This window comes from Gymnoscopelus microlampas (assembly GCF_963454915.1).
Source record: "Gymnoscopelus microlampas genome assembly, chromosome: 3".
Classification (NCBI taxonomy): domain Eukaryota; kingdom Metazoa; phylum Chordata; class Actinopteri; order Myctophiformes; family Myctophidae; genus Gymnoscopelus; species Gymnoscopelus microlampas.
Window position 1 is genome coordinate 14,102,433 of NC_139940.1, and position 13,119 is coordinate 14,115,551.

The following is a 13,119-nucleotide window of genomic DNA, read 5'->3' on the forward strand; positions in this document are numbered from 1 at the left end:
ATTTACAAGTTCACAGCGTGTCACCTGCTGACTTGTTGTGAGCTTGTAGATCCACTATTTTTGTAAGACTGCGGTCATATTGCCATGCTGTAAACAATGCTATAGAATAAGGCCTTTGCAAAGTGTCCACTGAAAGGCTTAAGGACATAACGTATTGTACCTTAATTTCCTTTTTTTCCTGTAGTTCCGGGTGTTGGCAGGTTCCCCCACAACACTCATCCCTCTGTTGACTTCATATGGTAAGAGTGAGTTTTCTTTACTTCCGCCATCTCGGATAATCTCAGAAACTGCTGGACCGATCAGCATAAAGTTTTTCTTGTACACTGCCAGTGGGCCAAGAAAGCCCATTTTTTTCAAATCAGCCTAATTTAGGAGCCACACCATCCTGCTTCCCTGGATTCCTTGGATCATGATGCAAGAAAAAACATGTAGGTCAGGTCCATTTCCGCCTAGCTAGGCTGGGGAAAATGTTACTGTTACTAAAATAAAAACAAATTAACTGATCTAAAAACTAAACTAGATATGCTCCCTACACAAAGGTCAAAGGTAGCACACATAGGTCTTCTGGACGAAGATGAGACATCTCACTTGCACCAATTTATTTGGCCGTGTCAACAAGCATGCTAACGTTTCAGAAACGTTAGATTTATCGCCGTAGCCTGAAGATGTGTTTGTGCGGAGTGGGCCGGGTTCTCCAAGGTACAGTCAGTGTTCATTGATGTGAGCTGGCAGGGGTTCATGTCCTTGTCACTGCGGTAGTGACTCCTACTGGTCGGTCTGTTCATCAGGGAGGGGAACTGAGGAGGAGTGTGTGTGTGAATTTACGTTGCTGTATGTGGTTGTTTACAGACACCCTCCCTGGGCCAACAGTGGAAGTAGACGCAGGGACCACAATACACAGGGAACTAGTCTTGCGTAGCTAGACGATCAGAGATCTCGACAGCCAATTCAGAGGTGAATTGGCTGTTGAATTCAGTTAATGGGCTACAACTGTGTAGAAACAATTCAGAAATGTAAAAGAAATATAGTACGCTATGTGTGCAGTTTAGAACGAAGCCACAAATTCACAATGTGGTGTAGGTGTTTAGTGGAGAATCTGCACTATACAGTCTAGCTGCTTGTGTGCATGTCCTAGTGTGGCAATGGTCTTCAATGTGGCCATGTGGAAGTAGTGATCTTTAAACATACATTATTACATACTAATAACAACAAAAGTGCTTCTCAAGAACAATGTGTAACGTGGGTAACAGATTTGCCAGCTTTTTATGGCGTGGCTCAGTGGCTCTGCAGTTGGCTAGCTGTCTAAGAGGGTCAGTCTGTGTGTGTATCCAGAGCTAATCTTGCAAACTGCTGGACTGATCAGCGCCACATTTCTTGTGCACACTGCCAGTAGGCCAAAGACATACCGTATCTCTACTAAAAACATGTTATACTTTTTGAAATAATTAACTAAATTTAATCTCATAATGGAAGTCAATGGGGGCTCGGCTCATGGCCAAACGTGTAGTCATACCTCATACAGTAGATAAGTCAGAGACAAGTAACGTCATAGATGTCTCATGCTGCGTTCACACTAGCAGTGACAAAAGCTACAAACGATCAAGTGCAGTCAGCTACACTGTCACCGAGTTGCTGTTGAAGTGTTGCTCAAAGACTCATTGACGTCATCAAGCGTGCATCCACGTGTGGGAGTGACAAGCAAGAAAGATATAAAGGAAAATCTAAAGCCTGGCGTTAAAAAGAACAGGGAACTGGCTGACGGCACAAATTAGTTTTTCCTCCATTATGAGAAGGAATTGTATGGAGAGAGAAAAGCAGTGGAAATGGTGAAAAAAAAATGAAACATGAATGAATGATTGACGCTTCACTGTGTCATTGCAGCACTGAATAAAGTGGAAGCTAGCTCAACTTCTTTTTTTCCAAAGCTTTTAAGTGTTGCGCGTCAGTTTATATATCCATGTCACCGGCTTCTATTGAAAATGTCTTGTAACCTGTTGCTGTGTTGCTGCTAGTGTGAACTCAGTCTCTGACTGGCCACGTGAAATCTGTGATCCACAATGGAGCCACATTGGTCCTGAGATTTAGATTTCTTTTTTTCATGCATAGATTTTCAGTCTGTCTGCACGCAGACAATTTGATTATTTTATATTTTTACCTATGTGATTAACCATTTCAACATACTATATTGTTTACATTTTTGCTTTTTCTTTCTTTTGTAAGAATATGTCACCTTTTCAAGAAGATATATTTGATGTCCTTTTCAGAATGAAATGCTTTCTCTGCCAGAGTAGGAATGTCACTTAAATCTGTTTTACATCATTGACTGTCAGATTAAAGTAGCATACTAGGTGGGTCCTTGTCACTCTCGCTTTGATAGGATTTAATTCCTCAAAACTCTTTTTCGATGTCTTTGCCATAATCCATGAGTAAGTCCCATTATGCATGTATATGCATGGGACTGGGTGGATTACCACAATGGAGGTCCACTGTGGCAATCTCCCTCACTTAGAATACAGAATCTAAGTGAGAACACCAACATCAGAACAGCATTTTGAAGTGTGATCATTTGCATTTGATTTCGAGGTGTTTAAGTTATGTTTTGAGAGGCATCAGACTTCGATAACAATCTTGAACAGGCCGATGTATCTCGATAACAGAAAACGATATTTAAAAACAACGGTTTTGAGGAATAAAATCCTATCAAAGAGTAACAAAGGACTCCTCTAACCACGTACCCTACAGTAGCATCCCTATTCTTGGGTATACATTTGGGAAAATAGCTGACCTACAAGCCCAGACTTTTTGGTGAAGAGATTTGGTGTAGAGGGAAATACTAGGATATGAGGATCTAGCAGAATCCTGGTGAACCCCAGTCAACTAAGTCCTTATGGTTTAAGTGGTTAAATCAAATCCAGTTTTAATTTGACTTGTCTCTTCTCATCTTGTGTCAAAACCCATGCGTAAGGTAGAGTGAGGGAACCCATGAAAGATCATCTGCCATGTTGCATTTTCCAGCATTTGTATTTCCCTGCAGGGAGGGGGGCACAATGGAGGCCACATGTGATCACTTTTGGGGATTGCCTTGCTGCATCATTGGCTGATGAGGTGAGAGCTGTCATGGAGGGGTGTCATGTGCACCTTGGTGCTCACGTTGCAGGGGCAGCCCTGTGGGGGGTGCCTAACCCCCCCACCCCCACCCCACACACACCCTAACTGCTAGTGCTAACCCCCCTGTCCACCCTTGCACCCCCTGTCCAAACAAGAACACCCCATCTGAAAACACACACCTAATAGCGCGTGCATCTGTGTGTGTGGGCGCGCGTGGCGTTCCTGCCACTGCTAAGGGCGCTAGGTTGTGTGCTTGTGTGTGTGTGTGTGTGTGTTATTAGGTGTCTGCCGTTCTAATAAAGGAACGCTTGGTGCTCCTGTCTCGTCATATCACGGCGCAGGGCTCCGTCCGTCTTTCTGTCCAACTGTCTCTGTGGTGTCTCTATCGGTCAGTCCTGCAGCAGAGCTGGATAGGCTCACTGCTTCTGGATCATTTGGGGCAGAAGACAGTGGTCCAGGAAACTTTTGGCACCCGTGTTTTCTCAACTGCTGTTATGCAATGACTGCTTCAGAGCGCCTGTGTGTGTGTGTATGAGCGTGTGTGTGTGTGTGTGTGTGTGTGTGTGTGTGTGAGTGAGGGAGCGATTAAGAAAGGACTTTTGTGCGTGCTGATCTGCACAGAGCAGGTGCGAGTACAGTACATGGCAAGTGTGTGTATGCATGTGACAGGCTCTGTATGTTGATTTTTATTGAACTACACTGAGCGTATGTGAGTGTGTGTGAGTAGCGTTGCCCACGCTGTTGGAAATGCTGGGGTGTCCAGCAAGGTTATTTTTGGGTCAGTGACAGCGCGTCAATGGCTGCAGATGCGTCGCAAAGGAAAGCTCTGAGATACCAACAGACGCTGGTAGGTCTCTCCCCCTTTCTCCCTTTTTTTGTCTTCACCTGTGTGTCTGTCTCTCTGTTTTACTGTGTGTCTGTCTGTTACAGTCCCTTCCTTGCCCCACCATCTCTCTCTCTCTCTCTCTCTCTCTCTCTCTCTCTCTCTCTCTGAAGCTGCTCACTTTGTACTTCCATCTACCCACCTGTCACTTTACTGGCCTTTCCAGTTGTCTGCTACTCCATCCCTCGCTCCATCAGTCACTCTTTCTCTCTCATTTTCTCTTAGCTTTTTTTTGTCTGCTTTTCTCCTGGTCTGCTACCTCTGGGTTCTCTGGGTGTGTGTTGCTGTGAAAGCAGGTGAATTATCTCTAGTTGGTGGCATCGGCTCGCCCCAACACCCCCAGTACTGAATTCCCTCTTACTATCTGACGCCTTGCCTTCCTCACTCCTCCTCCTCCTTCTCATCTTGGATGAGCTTTTGTGAAACCTGAGCCCAGTAGCAGACAGGGAAGTGCTTTCCTTCTTTTGCGTTCAGGTTCAAATCATTCAAAGAATTCTCCGAACACAATATTCTAACAGAGGATCAGAGATGTAAAGTCACTCTCTTATTGACCTGATATATTTGTGCACACCACAAATGAAAGTAGTTACATAACATACTGTAACTGTTAAAGGTAGGGCAATAGATAAAGGACAACTTCAGATGTTTACACACTAGTCCATAACTAAACAAGAATATCAGTTGCTTTTTTTAAACACAGTTATATGGAAATTACTTAGAAATTTGACGTTCTGAAAAGGTGACTGTACAGGTAGCAGAATGGAACTGCAGAGTAAAGACATAACAAGTGGAGGATGTTGCTAGTTGTACATACCGTATTGACGGTACTTGGTACAATATTGGCCTATAAATGTACATTGTAAATGCCTAGAATTCAAAACCAGCTTCATTTGCAATGCTTTGGAAGCCTCTCTACTGTAAAATCTTAAACTGAATTTATATTGATGATTTAATTATACTTTTATTTGTTTATGCAGTGTTTGAGTGAGTTTACCAGGGTGGACTTCTTCCACTCTAGACATCAAAAACAAAACTCAACTCAACTGTATAGTTATTCAATGTTAGTGGTGGTGCGGATTTTGAACACAATTTTCCAACATTCATAAAACAAATTTATTGTTTATGAAAAGGCCAAAGTAGGCACTATACATTCAAATGTATTATGTAAATAACAACATTATTAAAATAGATAAATTGGAAGCATGGGGGGGGGGGGTCATATTTATTTGTGTGTCCTTGCATCGCACCTAGCCCTCCTTGAGCCGCGAGTCTTGTAAAACCATTACGTGTTTTCATGTGTCGCTGGATATAAATACCTAATAGACAGGGACACCCGAGGAGACAGGTTAGATGTACGTACGTGTTGAGAGATGAAGTCATGATACTCTATATCTGCAGCTTCATCTGTGCGAATGTTCAGCCTGTAGATCACTGCTTCAGTGCTTCTCAATGTGAATAATGTGAATAGATAAGAAAAAATCTGTTCAAATGTATTAGTCAATTAGTTGATATATAAGAAATGTAAAAACAAATACCAAAACGACCATACAGTCCTTGTTTATTCGATTAATGGAAAAAGTAATTGATACAGTAATTACTAAGAAGATAATCAATAGTTGCAGCCCTACTGTTTTTTTTATACACAGTAAAAGTCTCTGAGTAACAGGCCTGTTTAGTGGTAGAAACCAAGAGATGTAGGGAGGGTAGGGTAGGGAGTCCGGGTGGAGTGTTATTTTAACTTAACGTGTAAATGATTTTTATGAGTTGACATTGAGGATGTCATCACTGTCTACCTTGTATCTCCATATTTCATCTTCTTATGTTTTTTTCATGAATTCATTCTCAATGTTATACTTTGTCTTCTGACTGTCGCTCAAAAGTAGCGAAGCTCACTACTTATCGCGATGTGGTGAAGATTACTATTGCTTGTAGATCTGATATTTTGGGCCCACAATAGGGATGCCAGGTTGAAAGTGGTTAAGTCTGTTGGTGTTTGTTAACCATTGAAAAGTATTAACAAGAGCTTGTGAGTAAATAATAACTCCATTGGATCCATTGGCACACAGGTTTGTTTTTCCATTCCCTGAAAAGTTATGCTTTTGGACATACAAGGTTTCCGCCCGACAGCGATGTTTTTTTACATTCTAGCCCCGGGACAGGAAGGATAACACATCAAAGACTTTTAGAAGCTGTACCACCAGTGGCTCCTTCCACCCACGTTTCTGTTTCCTATTCTAGGAAACGTGCTGTGAATAGACAATACGTATTCTGCACATACTGCATACAAATCTCCCCCACGTGTGTGCGTCATGCACGTATCGTGTGTATAGAATTGCCAATGTAGTTGTTTGTACTTGAATGTCAGTGTTCCATTCAAATGTCTGAGTAACATGTATGTATGTATGTATGTGCAATACATTCCCATGGGTCTATGCACAGGTTGATATACTGGAATGAGGCAAGAGAATTGTCAGCCTGCCTATACTGTTAGTAGAACTGTGCTTTTTAGTGTGCAGAGGCACACTGGTGTGTGTGAGACACATCCAGGTGTGCCTTGGGATTTTGTGACAACCACACATTATTATTGAAATGTATGCAACTATACAAATAATTATATTTAATTACATTATGAATTATATTATATTATGATTCCCCCCCCCCCTTTCTTTTCTTTTAGGCAAATTCTTCTGTACCCTAAACAAATATTATATATTTAACCACTTTTAGCCTGATCTCAAATTTTCTAAAACTTTGAAAATTGCAGATCTACAAGCTTGTTGGGAATTTATGAAAGTACAAAATAGGGCAGTGGTTAAACTTTTTTGGGGGTAATAATGGATAAGTAAAATGAAATGTTTAGTGTTAAGTGTTTTTTTAGGCTATTGTGCAAATGTTTAGTCTAAACTGTTTATCTGAATAAAGAGGATAAAATACCCTTCTGACACAGGTGTACCTTGAGATTTTGACTAGTCCTTTGGTGTGCCTTGTGCACAAACACGTTGAACGTGGTGTTCAACGTGTTTGTGCACAAGGCACACACCAAAAGACTAGTCAAAATCTCAAGGAACAAGGTGTCAATCTGCTGTAGACAGATAGACAGGTGCTTGACTGAAGCATTGTGCAGGGTCTTTTACAAGCAGAAGGGTATTTTATCCTCTTTATTCAGATAAACAGTTTAGAAATCCGAGAGGCTGAGAGTGACTGGAAGCCACAGAAAGGGAGACGGTGGCAGGAATCCAGCCTAGGTCACCCGGGGTCCATGTGGGACTAAAGAAAGGGCTCCTAACCGCATAGACACTCCATGTGTATCTGTGGCGTAGCAACACACAGCAAAATGCTGGGTGTTACTTTAACGTAGAGTTCAGTTGACACTGAGAATTTTGGCTGTGTAGAGCAGTGGTTCTCAAAGTGGGGTCCGGGGACCCCCAGCCCCAGGGGTCCTTGAGGGGGTTCCAGGGTGTCCCCAGCAAAATGAGTTAATATAGCATCAAAATATCTTTAACCACTTTGTAAAATGTTGACTATTTTTTAAACATTTTAACAATACAAATCGTGTATGGGGGTCCCTGGCACAAAACATTTTCAGATGGGGATACGTGGTCAAATACATGTTAATTTGGGTTACTTGACAAGAAAAGTTTGAGAACCCGTGGTGTAGAGTGACGGAGGAGAGTGTTTGGAGAACATGAACCAAATAAGATGAGATAAACATTTATTGATAAAAAAATATTTCTTTTATATAAAGATATCTGCATTGGATCTCTGAGTGAATGAGGGAACATATGAACAGTATTTCATTATATATAAATGTAGAGTGAACGAATGAATGAATATACTACATTGATGCATCTATTGCTAGTATATTAATAAACATTATATAGTCATGTATGTATCAACAGTGCATATGAGAATGTATACATAATGTATGTATGTATACTGTACATACACAGACTATATATACTGTACGTATACTGTATATATATTAACACACACACACACACACACACACACACACACAATATATTCATATCTGTCAACAGGGGAGTATTCTGGATGTTTACGATACATTTGACTTGACTGTGTTGTGTTTGTCTGTGTTGCGATGTTGTATCACGTCTGTTTTTAAATTCTACCAATAGTGTGGCAGATTCTTCTACATGCATGTGGTCGTATAGTTGTCCGTGATTGGTGGACAGAGGGACACGGGGAGGCCGGGTGCATTTACACAAGCTGGGGCAGATCGGCGTGTGAACCAGCAAGAAATTGAGGAGATGAGGCGACAGAGCGTGAATGCCTTTCCTCTTAGTCTCTCTTTCTCTCTCTCTCTTTCTCTTGTTCCCTTCTTCTGTGCCCTCCGTTCCTCCCCTGCTTCTTGGGTGGTGGTGGAGGATTGCCCAAGGCGAATCCCCAGTGTCCGGTCCTTGCTTGGCTTCTACAGGGGGGTCAGATATAAATAACGAAATCTCAGTTCATCACACTATTTACAGGCTGAATGTCCCTGGAGTTAGAGAGATAAGCATGCACGTCAGTGTGTGTTTGTGTGCATGTGCGTGCGCGTATATGCTTATGTGTTGCAATGAAGCAATAAGTACAGTGAAGAGTGTGAGCAGTGTTTGCAGTTTGCACCAAGCTGCTACTACCTGATCCTAATGCATTTTGTTTATCAGACTTAAGGTCTTTAAGGTCACACCGGAGGCATGATGAAGTAACATACAAAAAATATACAAAATTGCAAAATACTTGCATAATTTGCATTAAAAGTATTTATTATAGTTGATGCCTCATTCACCTAGTCTGAGGCCTTTATTTGTGATGTGGAATCTCAGAAAAATCGACCCTGTTCCGATTAAAAATTACATCTCTTTATTGCGTGTGCTCATGACCCAGACAACAAGGACCTTTAGGCATATAGCATGGCAGTGTAGACACCGCTGGCTGTCATGTGCCGTTAGGCTGTGTTAATTACTTCCATGTCACACAGCTGTGCTTGACCCCTGACCTCAGTGGAGAGGAAATGACCTCTCCGTGTTTAGACCATGACAGACACACTCCTAACAGAGTGGTGAGGACAGAGTGTGTGTGTGTGTGTGTGTGTGTGTGTGTGTGTGTGTGTGTGTGTGTGTGTGTGTGTGTGTGTGTGTGTGTGTGTGTGTGTGTGTGTGTGTGTGTGTGTGTGTGTGTGTGTGTGTGTGTGTGTGTGAGATTGTTTAAACACATTTCTGTGTCGACTCAAGATAATGGATTTTGGACATTCGTTTTTGCGTGCGTGTGGGTGTGTGTGTGATGCAATGTGTTTGTACGTTGAATGCAGGAGCAGGTGAGAAATCACTTACCGTAAGTTTTTAAAAAAAAGTGTGTGTGTGTATGTATGTCAACAGCAATGAAACAGATCTCACAAGTCTCAAATGTTGTGGTCTACTAAAAGGTTTTACAACCCCTGTATGCCAGAACTCTCTCTCACACAGGAATGACTGCGATGTAGTGCAATTAATCCATTTCGTAGGATATCAGTCACACTGTTTATCGTCTCGTTTTGGCAGAATCGAGCGGGACGCGACTCTTAGCTACCGGATTAGCAGTTGTTCCGGGTGAAATCCTGGGTCTTTTTAAGACCTGAGGCCGATTCTAAAAATGTCTTCTAAATCCAGCGGTATGCTCAAAACGTTTTCATGTCAAGGACCCCCAAATGTATATGTATTTGGCCCCGGACCCCCCCATCTCAAAATATTTTGTTCCATGGACCCCCAGAAGCAAAGATTTGAGTTAAAAATGTATATATTCAAAGATAAGCAAAATGTTTCACAATTATTCAAAAATAGCAGATCTTCAAGCTCATAGCGTGGCACTAAGTGACTCGCTATGAGCTTGTATATCTGCTATTTTTTAATAGCCAAAGGTCCCCAGACCCCACTTTAAGAACCAATGTGCTATATACCGTGTATGTATAGGTAAAATCTAATAGACATAAATGCTTTCCCCGTTTTAATGGGTTAATGCCTCAGCCTGAGCATAAAATCAAGGGCTTGCCGTTATTGTTGTTGTGATGTGTAAAGGTTAAACTCGTCCATCTGTCTGTACAAACAGGCCTCCCGGGAGAGGCGGAATCACAGAGAGACAAACAGACGTGAGAGCGAGAGAGAGAGAGAGAGAGCGTTGCGGAGAAGTGTGTCAGTGAACACTGGGTCACACTGGCTGCTAAATTTATCCTCGAGTAGGGTTTCACCTCAGGGGCTGGTGGGGCAGGGGGGAGGGCGGTGTTGGAGAGAGGAAAGGGGGTACGTTTTAAGGTGAGAGAGCAGAAGGCGGGTACAGGTGAAAGGGTGAGACACAGGGCCCGTGGTCAGAGGTGAGACAGGATGTAGAAGAAAAGGGGTAGAAGTTAAAAAGGGCTCCCTGTGGCAAACATCTAATTCAAAGAGAGATTTATAATTGTTCCCAAGGGGAACTTCAGGTGTCATCGCAGCACCGCAGTATAGGCATGAAACACAGATGCAGTTAAGAGAAGAGAGATACAGCTAAGTGTTCACAATAAAGAATAAAGGTGACTGAAATATGCTTAAAGTCTGGCCTACATTTCATCCATAGTGGGATGGTGATTGAACTTAAATCTTTCAGTTGGAGGAGAAGTCTCTCTCTAACGTTGATGGCTAAACATGTATACTTTTATGTTAAATCCATTGTTTCTACCACTTTTTCAATCAATATCCACAATAGTCAGTTCTACCCTGGCATACAAGACTGTGTACTGCTACACTTATTTTGTGCCAGTCTATTTTATATGCCCATACCACTGGTGATAGACTGTACATGATACTTATGGCTCTGTTTATAACTACCATCTATCTATACATTTTGGATGTGTCTGTATGTGATTTCACTTACAGAGTTTCAGTTTCAGTTAATTTGAATGTGTAATACTGATGAAAGTCCAAGGGCCAAAGACATTTTCTTTTTGCAATTATTTTTTGGACATCATCTGTGTTTTTTTGATAGTGACAGTCACTAGAGAGACAGGCGAGAGAGAGGAAATGACATGCAGCAAAGGGCCTTGGGGCAAATTCGAACACGGCTCAGCTGCCGGAAGGATTCAGCCTTCATAATGTACTCTACCAGGTGAGCTACCCACCAGGGCGCCTTGCCGAAGACATTTTGTCGGGAAATTGAGCCAAACATTGTAAATGTCCTTGATTGCAATCCCAATGTTTTATGAATAGACAATCTGTTTAAGAATCTCATGCTGACCTGAGTGCAATGTCCAGCCTAAAAACCTAGTTCCAAATCATACCATATGCTGCAGTGTTTGTGTGCATGCTAGATGGCTTGCTACCAGTAGCGTTTATGACTCTGGACCGGCATGTAGGAATCTGCTGGACTGGCTGGCAGACTGAGGGAAGTCAGCCCAAGAGAATTAAGAGCTGCTGACAACTTATTGTCAAGCTTCAAGTGTCTGCATTAACCTCTAGTCCTCTTTCCTGTGTGTGTGTGTGTGTGTGTGTGTGTGTGTGTGTGTGTGTGTGTGTGTGTGTGTGTGTGTGTGTGTGTGTGTGTGTGTGTGTGTGTGTGTGTGTGTGTGTGTGTGTGTGTGTGTGTGTGTGTGTGTGTGTGTGAGAGCGTGCGTGCGGACAGTACAGTATATGCATTTATGTATGTAATATACACTGTGTGTATGCGTGCGTGCGTGCGTGCATGTGAGTGTGAGTGCATGTGGTACTGTAGTGGTCATACCTGTCAGTCATTGAACTCTATACTGTATCACCCTCCCTTAGTGGAACAGGTAGCAGGTACAGCCTGTCTGTCTCTCACACTGGAAGGCAGTGGAAGACAGCAAAGGACAGATGTAACACTCAGATACAGTACTTTATATAGAGAGGAGGAAATTACTGCACATCACATAAGAACCAAGACAGGAACAGATACAGTGACCAACAACAGACAGAAGATGAGAGAGCGCATCAACACTTTTGAGACCGTTCTGAATATAGACCAAATTCTGGTAAGGTCTTGATTATTCATTGAATATAAAATATTGAATAGTTTAATATTTTGAGGTAATTTGTTGCAGGGATTGATGTGCAAACGTTTTTAGAGGTCAACTTTGGTCAAGGACTCACTTTTTCCCTCACCTGTGGGTGAAGTAGATTTACCAGATATTTTAAATCAATTGTTATACAATAATTGTATAACAATTGATCTAAAATAGTTGGTGCACATTTACTCTTTATCAATTATTGATAAACAGTAAATGTATATAAAGTGTTTGCACAGTCAGTTATTTATCTGTAAAGCCAGAGCTAAACTTTGTTTGATATTTAACCACTTAAACCCTACAATTGTGCTTTGTTGGAAGGAGTCCATCAGGACTATATTTGGTCCCCTCTTCTTTTCCCTATACACAAAATCTCTTCGCCGACAATAGCCGGTCTACAAACCCACAACACATTGCAATGCGGCACATTGTGAGTTTTATTTTATTTATTATTATGACATGCCCAGAATAGTGATGCTAGGGTTGATGTAGTTAAAACAAAGTTGCACTTCGGTAGAGCCGTGGGTTGTATAGCTACCTGGATATGATAGAAGTCCAAATAGAAAGGTGTGTTTAGTATAGTGCAAGCCATGAGCCATGCCCTAATATTAATAACTATGCATACAGTTACATTTCTATACACCAACAGCCATGAAAGAGTAGAGTGGCATGTGATTGTACATCCTCTCTACTGTCTTCCTCCGTGTTCCTCACTCTTCTCTCACACATATTCTACCTCTATACATCTAGCTCTCATATTCGTTTGAAATTCAAGATTCAAGAGGGTAATAAAAAAAAAAAGAATAAAGAAAAAAAAACAGCCTTGTGTCTATATCAAAGATTGCGATTTTAAATGTTTCTGGAACGTTTTTTGATGTCCCACAGTTGCTTTGTGAGTCCTTCATGAGAGGAAGTAATATCTGTAATGTCAGTGACATTATGGCTGCAGAAGTTGACAGTCAGTTGTACATAAAACAGAACAGTAATGGCATATAGGATGAGATGTATATAACAGTATCTGAAAAGTGGAAAACCAGCTATGCCAACAGCAGCATAGTCTGAGCAAAGAGACCTCAGACCTTTGTGTGCGTGTGCAACAAAT

General features: G+C 41.7%; 1 protein-coding gene across 1 annotated transcript in view; it reads left to right on the forward strand.

Moving 5' to 3' along the window:
- Positions 1-3,456: 3,456 nt before the first annotated feature.
- The window catches only part of clcn1b (chloride channel, voltage-sensitive 1b), a 62,812-nt gene continuing 53,149 nt past the window's right edge, over positions 3,457-13,119 (forward strand). The window contains exon 1 of the mRNA XM_084053533.1: positions 3,457-3,955. Coding sequence (XP_083909659.1) covers positions 3,905-3,955 — 51 coding nt within the window. The 5' untranslated portion in view covers positions 3,457-3,904. The remainder of the gene's footprint in view (positions 3,956-13,119) is intronic.